The sequence below is a fragment of the Gavialis gangeticus genome, unplaced genomic scaffold (genome assembly GCF_001723915.1).
Source record: "Gavialis gangeticus isolate Ggan-Ray unplaced genomic scaffold, GavGan_comp1, whole genome shotgun sequence".
Lineage (NCBI taxonomy): Eukaryota > Metazoa > Chordata > Crocodylia > Gavialidae > Gavialis > Gavialis gangeticus.
The window spans coordinates 100,939,881-100,949,824 of NW_017729022.1; the positions used below are offsets into that span (position 1 = coordinate 100,939,881).

At 45.3% G+C, this 9,944-nt stretch overlaps 1 protein-coding gene across 2 annotated transcripts in view; it reads right to left on the bottom strand.

Moving 5' to 3' along the window:
* Window positions 1-8,263: 8,263 nt before the first annotated feature.
* Window positions 8,264-9,944, bottom strand: part of TTLL1 (tubulin tyrosine ligase like 1) — a 38,927-nt gene continuing 37,246 nt past the window's right edge. For both annotated transcript variants that reach the window (XM_019515733.1, XM_019515732.1), the window contains one exon: window positions 8,264-9,066. In XM_019515733.1, coding sequence (XP_019371278.1) covers window positions 8,937-9,066 — 130 coding nt within the window. In that variant the 3' untranslated portion in view covers window positions 8,264-8,936. The remainder of the gene's footprint in view (window positions 9,067-9,944) is intronic.

Sequence of the window (9,944 nt, forward strand, 5' to 3'; positions counted from 1 at the left end):
ACAAGTTAATGTTTTGAAAATGTTTTATAAGCAGAAAATTTCCCCAGAATTCCCCAGACACCAAGTATGGGGTTACCCACCTTTTTTTTCAAGTAAAATGTTCATTTATGATCAAGGCATGTCCCAGGGTATCATTTCAACTAATCTTTCCCCAAGTAATCAAGCTGCATTCATAGTAGGGACATCTACATATGCCCCTATGGTGACATTGTTACTGTGCCGTCATTTACTACTTCCTTTGGGAAGTAGTAAATGACGGCACAGTTAACAGCGCTGTACTGCACCATGCCAGGGACACGTGTTTATTTTTAGCTGCCACACTACTGTAGCACTGTGCTATAATGAGGGAGCATGGTGCTACAGTGACATAGCTGCAGCATCATGGTTTTTGCCAGCTGATGCTACGCTGCTGTAGCATGTTGCTACAGCAATGTTGCATCATGTATATAGGTGCCTAGTGTTTACATAGTTCCAGAAGCTAATTTTATTTGTAGGTAGTAACAACAAATACCTTGTTTTTATGCTTTCTCAGAAATGCTAATTCTGGCTGTAGGTAGGAAACTACAATGCAGTAGATGAGGGAGCAGGGTTCAGGTCTCATGTTCATATATTCTCTTTGGTAATTGTATTGCTTGCTTGTTTTGGCAGTGGATTAATTCAGCAAGTGATATAGTGGTTTCAAGTTAAAGGAAGTTATAAAATGAGCTGCAATATGCAACCACTTCATAATAAATGGTGCAAGTTGGTTCCGTTATAAGCCACTCTTCCTATGACTTTGAACAGGAAAAGGATTTTGTGATTACTTTCAGGGTACAAGGAAAACAAAGATTTTGGAAATATACAGGACATTTGTCAAACAATATTTAGGTTATGAATGCTCAAAAAATATGGCAGAAAGTTAGGCTCATAAGGTTCTGAATACTGCTAAGAAAGTTTTTCCTGATTTGTCAGAGCATGTTTTAACTGATTTTCAAATGGAATTGTTTTAAAGCATATCAACCACCAGGAAACTTCTTATAGCATTATAAATGTTCAATGTACAGAAGATGCAAGTGCTATACATTGACTTTTATTTTAATCTCCCAAATAACAGGATACGCTCAAGTTTAGTAGGTATTAAAATAAAACAACTTATGAGGTATAGGAAAGATGTCCGTCTTCATCAGAGTAGTGTTCACTGTACCTATTCAGGGTGGGGAACACAGATATCTTTAGACCAAGGGTATCAAGCTAATCTAGCCCTGCTAGATTAGTGGCAAGGGAGCAGTCTGCAGGCTGGATCAGGCCCATAGACCTCCCTCGTTCCCCCTGTCTAGCCAGGTCAGGTGCCACATGTAGCAGAATGCAAATCCCAGAGTGCCCATAATGGGTGCCACATGCAACACATGTTCCAGGCCCTGCCCTTGAGGCTAGGCTGGCATGTGTGCATCAACTTGTGCCTAAGGCCAGCACCAGCAGCTGGACAATGAGGCTGTGGGAGTGGGATGGGACCCACGGGCTATATGTTTGACACCCCTGCATTAGATTAACTGTTCACCCTTCCGGCCCAATTTTTCAGGCTGCTGGGGACCAAACTGATTGCAGTTGGCAAACTAGAGCAGCTTTATGATTGAGATATTCTGACTTACACAGGTGGGTTCAAAATCATTGCCATACCAGATACAATAAGCCTACTACACTATACTCTGATTCTCCTAACTCTACCACTAAGAAGTACACTCACACATACCTGCTGAATGCTGCTCCACACATGGCCGGGCTGCATTCCTGGTTGCATGCCTGTGTGTGCCCCTCCACCCCTGCTGCAGCTGCCAGGAGCGCACGCCTGGGCTTCCCGTCAATGCTCTGCAGTGCCATGCATTTGGGGGACCAAGCCCCGTTAGCCCCAGCCTTCCACTGCCTATGGACAAAGTATACATTGGGAAGGTACCGGTAGCTAGAGGGACGAGGACAGCTCGTAAAAGACATGGGAGTGTTGTACATGATTACTGCTGGCTAGCAGTAGAAGCCTTCTTTCACTTGGAAAGGTAGAGGCCGCACCCGCCAGGCAAAATAAGAGGTTCTGCCACTACAGAGTAGCCTCAAGCTTGGGCACATTCTGTTTTGCTGGAAAATCAAGCCAGACTGACTAAAGAGGTGTATAAACTAATGTCTATAAATCAAAGTGCATAGGTGCTTTCACATTCAGAACTGGCTCTCACATTCAGAACTACAGAGGCCTTTCATCCTCCAGAGAATTGAACTGCAACAAATTAAATCTACCTTACTTCTGAATAAGAGCATCCATACAGAGATTTGCACTTGATTTACTCATATTAACTCCACACCTCCAGTTAATTCCTTTTAACTCCCTATGGGGCTTACATACCCATTATTCTCCCACAGCATCTTACTGACAACAGAGTAAGCCTTGAGCTTCTTTTAATCCAGAAAGAGACTTTCTGAGTGAAGAATCAGCAGCATTATTTTGTCTTCATACTATTTCTTGACTAAAATCTAATATGTATGAATTTTTTTAAAATAGTTTTTAGTCCCATGTATAAAGGAGGTTTTCCATCCCTCCCAATTTCTCAATTTAACTTTTCAAGACCATAGACCAGAGGCGGGCAATTATTTGGGCCCACGGGTCACATTAGCAATTCTGGGGAGCTGCTGCAGGCCAGTCAGCACCCGCCAGATTCCCTGCAAAGGCCCACATGCCCTGTGGCTCCTCCCTGCCACCATCAACAGTGCACAGCCCCAGCCCAAATCCCAGCCTGCCCCACGGCCACTCCAGATTTGCCCTGGGTGGAGTGGACCGGCTGGAACCCATGCATACAGCCCTGAGCCTGACCCACACTTGCTCCAGACCACCCGCCCATGCTGAGCAGCAGCCCAGCAGAAGCTGCTGCTTGGTACAAGGAGAAAGCACCCTGCCCCTCCCCCTCACTGCTGACATGCCCTTCTTGCTGCAGCCGCCTGGAGCCCACACCCAAGCTGCCCTGTGGCTCCTCTCCACTGCCATCACCATTACCTCCAAGCTGGCCAGTGCTGGCAGGGCAGAGGAGCCACAGGGCACCCCAGGCATGGGCTTGCAAGATGGGCTTGGAAGCAGTGAGGTGGAGGGGCTGCTTTTCCCCCATGCCAAGCAGCAGCTTCTCTCAGCCACTGTCACTGTTGCTGCTCAGAATGGGCAGGTGAGTCCTGAACAGGCATCGGGCAGTCTGGGGCTGGGCACGTGGGTTCCAGCTGGTCCACTCCACCAGGCCAAGTTCGGAGCAGGTGAGGGGTAGGCCAGGTTAGAGCTGTGCACATGGGTCCCTGCCCATACCATGGGGCTGGGACCAGTAGTGGCAGTAACTGAGAGGACCTGCCACCACCTGGGCTGCCTATAAAGGCATCCTAGCTATGGAACCTCCCCAGCCCTGCTGTGTACCACAGGCTGGACAGTACTGCAGGCCATATTTTGCCCAACCCTGCCATAGACAATACTCTCCACACTGTCCCTCCTCCCACCCCGACTCTACGTCAATTATTGCATCTCCCTTCCCCCTGCCAATACTGTTAGAATCAATATCCCTTTTGTTTCCTTCTTTGTCCCGTGTTTATGAGCATTGGACCACATTGTCTCGAGTACAGAACAATCTCTCACTTAGACACACCTTTATCTCTTCCCTCATACAAGCCCCTTCTTTTGGCCATTTTAACAATATTGGTTCCATCCTGCTCACTGAATTTTATCTAGTCTCTCTCTGACGCCATATTCTTCAAGAGAGGGAAAGTCTTCCTGTTTGTTTTATACAGTATTAAAAACAAGGACAATGGTTAATCATATCTTACACAACTTCATTCTTGTTTCATAATCCCCAGTTGGCGCAGTTAATTTTTTTAACCTATATTAGAACCAAGTCCTTCAAAAAGGACAAGTGCAAGGTGCTGCACCTAGAGAGAGGGAATCACCAGCATAACTATAGGCAGGGGGCGGGGAAGATGACCTTCTCAGCAGCAGAAAGAGATCCGAGTCGTTGTCAACTCCACAATAAATACAAGTCATCAATGTGACAGAACAATTAGCAGAGCTAACTGCACTTTGCCATGCATTAGTAGGTGCATCACGAACAGGTCCAGGGAGGTGATGCTGCCCCTCTATGCTGCACTGGTCAGGCTGCAGCTAGATTACTGAGCCCAATTCTGGGCACCACAATTCAAGAAGGATGTGGACAACCTTGAGGGTCCAGAAGAGGGCCACTCATATGGTTAGATGCCTGCAGGGAAGGCCTTATGAGGAAAGGCTGAGGCTGAGATGGGGAGAAGGGCGCAGCGCAGCCCAGTGGCTGCAAGCAGGCAGCGTCTGCCATTCCTGGGGCTGAAGCAGGAGCAGCACCAGGCTCTTTGTGGCACTCCAGGTGGGCAGAAGCCCTACTCACCCCGCTTCTCCCCACTCACTGCAGGCCCTGCTGCAACAGGCCCTGGGAGCGGCCGACGCCAGCTGCCTGCAGCCACCGGGCTGAACTATGCCCTGAACCCCCCAGCAGCCCAATCATGCGTTGAGTCCCACCACGTTTCTGTAATCCCCCCTATGTCCTAGCTGGTGTGCTCCACTCGCAATTCCCGCGATTGAGGCTCAGGTGGCCTTAGCCGTGCCTGGCCTCAGACCCCCTTCCCAGGTCCTATGCCCACTGGGCTCCTCCCGATGCTGCCCCCCTGGGGCCGGGGTCGGGACACCCCCAAAACACGGCACGCTCTGTAGTGCCAGGAACCCCCCCACGCTACTGGGGAGCTCCCCTGAGGCCTCCTCCAACCCCTACAGCCTCTCCCAGTCCTCCGGTTGTAACAATAACTAAAACCATCAGCCAATTGGCCCCAACTCAAACTCTAGCCTCATGGCTTAAAACGTAACCCTAAGCCCTCTCTGGCTCACCATCATTCCATCCCTGCCAGGGCTCCTCTGCCTGGTATCCTCACCCAGGAACTGCTCAGATCATCAGGCTTCCCAACTCTGCCTACTCCCGGCAGAGCTCTCTCCTTCACGGCTGCCAGAGGGGAACTGCCTCTTGGCCTCAGCCTAGGCTGTTTATATAGACCAGGCCCTGCCCCCTTCTGGTCGGCTGACTGACTGTGGTTACCCTGGCAACCAACACCTGTATTTCTTCCTAGGAGCAGGGCACCACAGTGCCCCTGGGACAGTCAGGTATAAAACACAACTTTAAAACTAATTTGATGAAAACTAAACCAAACAGAAGGTATAGGTTGTAGCTGTGCTGGTCTAAGGACATAGGCAGATAAGGTTCTTTGGGCAAATCTGATATCTTTTATTAGACCAATGCAAATAGTTGGAAAAATTCTTTTTTGCAAGCTTTTGGGTATAAATACCCTTCATCAAGCTGAGGAAGCATCTGTAGTTGGTGTGTGCTCTTCCTGGATGGAATGAATAGTAAGGAAGCCAGAGGCTGGTAAGCATGCAAGAAAGCCAGTCAGTAAAGATGTAAAACCAAACAGAACTGGTTTACAGCGTGTTGTCTGTGTAAATTGTTCTACAGAGACAACAGTCAGACAAAACTCTTGTGGTAGAGGCAATATCTTTTATTAGATCAACTAGATAGTTGCAAAAAAAATTGGTTTTTTATTTGCAAGCTTTTGGGCCCAAACACCCTTCATTAGGCAAAGGAGAATTCAAAGATTGTAAAATTTCTCCCTGGTAGAAACAAAACTTCATATTGCACAGGAGAACTAAAAGCTGATAAAGCTCTCCTGGGTAAGGAAGTTCATTTGTAAAGAGACTGTTCTTCAGGTAAGCAAATTAGGCTCAAACAAAGGCTGTAGTAGTTTGTTAACCAAGGGTTCTCCACTGGCATGCAAGTTGCTGAATTTTGCTTCCTTAAGTTGTTTATGTTGCACATGAGAACTAAAAAGGTGGTACGGTTCTCCTGAGTGGTAAAGTTCATTTGTAAAAAAGCTGCTCTGTGAGTTTATTTCAAAATGGCTAACTATGATATGCTCCGTTTCAGGGATATGTGTTGTAGCCGTATTGGTCTAGAGGTTGCAAAAAAAAAAATTATCTCCCTATGCCTCTAGACCAACACGGCTAGAACAAATATCCCTCAAACATCTACAGCAACAACACACTGTGGAACTGAATAGTCCCTTCCTAAAGTTGAGCCTCCTTACTCATGCTAATTACTTGTTACTCCTTGGTGGAGATCAGAGATATTACATGGAAGATTATGGTATCCCAGCCAAATTACGTCTACGTGGGAGTTCAAGGACATTTATCCTAACGTATATCTTTTCCCCCTTTAATATTTATCGTAGTACTTGATTATCTCCTGCAGTGTTTCTATTAATGATCTCTTCAAGAAGGACACATTATAAATGTAAAAGAGGTACACAGCCAAGTTGACAGCATACATTTCTTACATATAAAAAACATTAAGGAAGTAACTAATCATGGAATACCTATGATGCCAGAACTAACAGCATGAAGAAGGGTCTATATATGAATGCACTGAATATAATTGTATACCATTATATTGCAGGTATATCTAGAGTCCCAATCAAGTTTGGGTCCTATTTTAAGTCATGGTACATACATGCAGTAAAATAAAAAAGTCCCTGTTGAAGAAAATATATTCTTAAAATATTGTCTGGATGTTACCACTAAATATCACAAGTGTGTTCTGCAGAAAATCTCTGGCTCATAAGAGCAATTGGCCACTCTATCTTTAGCCTATTTCTACTTCTCCAACATTGGCTATACCTTAGGATGCAGGCTTTATGCAGCTTCATTTTATATAAAAGAAAATAATTTGCCCTCCATTGCATATCTTTCTTTTTAATTAGAACCTGAATTTTTCCATATACCATCTTCACAGAGTCCCACCACCACATACTCCTCATATAGAAAAGGTAGTGGTCATTATACATGCACAACAACATTAGAAGTCACTCTACCGATACCATGAGACATACTGGAGCCAAATATTACTGGGTAACTGTCCAAACTGACTGAGTCTGGATTCTTTTAATTTCAGAGCACCCAAACTGTCATCTCTAATTCTTGTATTAGTTAAGCAATCCGCTGTGCTATAAAACACTCGTTTACAACAGCATATTTCCCCATGCTTATACTACTACACATTTCCTAGCAACTGGCAGTTTGGAGGTGGAGGAGGAAGCATCTGCCATTTAATACGACATTGTAATAGCATTCAGTATCTAATCACAAATATACTAAGCAATGGCTCTCACCCCACCAAAGCTCTAATGGACAAATGGGCCTCAGCATGGGGGACAATGCATGATCAAACTGGAGAATATGCAGACTTAATCTGTTAACCATTCGTAAAAATAATTTCTTAACCTCAGCTCAATAGCCAACTTCTTTCTTGATGACCCATGTTGGCCTTCCTAGGGAAAGGGTTGAATTCCAACAATACTGAAGGCCAGAGATGTGATGGAAAAAGCCTATATTTAAATGGAACTTACCACATCAAATAGGAGATCTGCATATCGAATGTCCATCAGTAATTCTGTAGAGTTGTTAATCTGATTATTCCCCCCACCCAAACACAGACAGAACCTCTTATGTTAAAATAAGCGATGAATAATTTCCTGATGAGTGGTGGAATTGAGACATCAAAAGTTACAACCAATCACAAAAATGACAAATTCAAGTTTACGCTGTTCTATAGGTTAAAAAAGCTAGAATCACCCATGAAATTGTAAACTTTGATATCACAGCTATAGAAATGGCTTACTGGATGCAACACTCTGCCACACCATATAGAACTATACACACACAGATACATAACAGGTGTTACAAATGCAAGGAAGATATACAGAAATCAGTGAGAGCAAGGCTGGTATTTATTATCATATATCCAAGTAGAAAAACAGGTAGGAAGAATATGAAGATCCATCCAGTATCACCTGATGAGTAAAAATAAATGCCAATTGTCAAAACATACTAACTTGCTGTTTGAGAAATTTCCTCAGTTAATGCCATTTTAATTCTTAAGGAGTTAGATGTTTCAAAGAACTTAATAGATCTGTATTTTTTTAAAACTTTGACACCAATTACAAATGATTAAGAGAATTCTGATGGACATTTGCAACTCCCTGCACCATAAATTTTGCCAGGAAACTGCTTTTTTGTAGCCTCAACAAGTTTAACTGTCATCATGCCACTGTATACCAGTTATAATGTCTATCACCTCCACCCCTTTACAGGGTTCCATTTTCAAAAGCAACCTTTGAAGACAGTGAAACAAGATCTAGACACAAGTGACCACTACTGTTCTTTTTTATTATTTTTTTAAGAACCTGCAGTAAAATCTTGACCACTTAAAATCCAGTTTATTGTGCATTCATTGGAAAGGACAAAAAACGTGCATTATATTTAAAAAAGTGTAGAGAGAGATGACTTACAACAGATATTCTTTTGTAGAAAACAAAACCACATCTTAAAACAGGAATAAATAGTTTAAGAATGCCTGTTTTGAGTTTTCAGTTTGCAAAAGGTGGCTCTTTAAAAGAAGACTAAGCCAAAGCAGCCATATTTTGGGGAAAAAAAAATATTAATGCTTCTCAGAAGTCTGAGTGGTTATGCTTTTAAGAGTTTAATGCCATTCACATATTAATTCTTTGAGTGATGTGTAGCAAAATTGCTGTAATTATTTAGACATAACCACACACAGCATAATAGTTATAGTAAACTGAGTTTACTCTTAAAATAGCTAATTACATGCAGCATTTGTACAAAGCCTGTTTTGTCCAGATCTCTCCAAGTTGTACGAAGAAATGCATTTGTTCCCTTTGAGCACTGCTATTTTCTATATGCAGCCATTATGCAAACAGAAAGAATCTGTCCAAGAATCAGTTCAAAATAATATCCTACCAAGAGTAGGGCACAGCTCCAAACTTCATTAAAAGTCAGCCTTGAGTATTGACTTTTGTCATTACTTCCAGGTGGTGAGCACAGGCTTTCCTGAATCTCTTGCTCGATTTCCTTTTATTCCAATGGACTGCCCCGACCGGCTTCTCAAATCACGGTCTGGCCCATCACTTTGTGCCATCTCTTCATCATACCTAAAATGAAATAACTTCTTCAGTGCATCTTAATGCTTCTGTTCACAAGACAGCAAAAGGCATAACAATAACTTTTCCTTTCTTTGTTACTGCTTAATTATTAACTTACATTAGGGGTGGGCAAAATACAGCCTGCGGGCCGCATGCAGCCTGCAAGGCCATTCTGTCTGGCCCATGGGGCCCATAAAAATTTAGAAAATTAATATTTATCTGCCCTTGGTTCCTGTAAAAAGTGACAGGAAGCAAGGGCAGTAGGACCCAGGGGAAGCCCGGTGGGCTCCCGCAACAGCAGGGCATACCCAGCCCTGCCCCCCCCAGCCGGAAGCCCCAGTAGGGGCTTCTGGCCCGGGACCACATGGCTGCCCTGGCTGGAACCTCAGGTAAAGAGGAAAGCAAGGGTAGGGCAGGGGAGAACGCCAGGCAGGTAAGGAGCCCGGGAAAAAGTGGCCCAGGGAAAAGCTGAGCGCGGGGAGGAGGGGAAGCGGCCCCTCCCCTGCCCCGTGGCCGGCACCCCACATTGCAGCCACTCGCAGCCCATGTGGGGCTGCCTGTTCCTGCTCCAGACAGCCCTGTGCAGGCTGCAAGCGCCGGCCACTTTCCCCACACCCCGTGCTCAGCTTTTCCCTGGGCTCCTTCCCAGCACAGAGGAAAGCGGTCCCTCCCCCACCCCATGGCCAGCACCCCACGCTGCGGCTGCTCCCCACTCCCAACCCCGCGCTCATCTTTTCCCTGAGCTCCTTCTCAGCACAGGGAAAAGCAGCTCCTCCCCCACTCCATGCCCAGCGCCCCATGCTGCAGGCACTCGCAGTCCAAGGTTGGAGCCAGGCACAGGGCAGGCAAGGGGCCATTTTGCCCCCCCCCCCCCCCCCCCCCCCCCC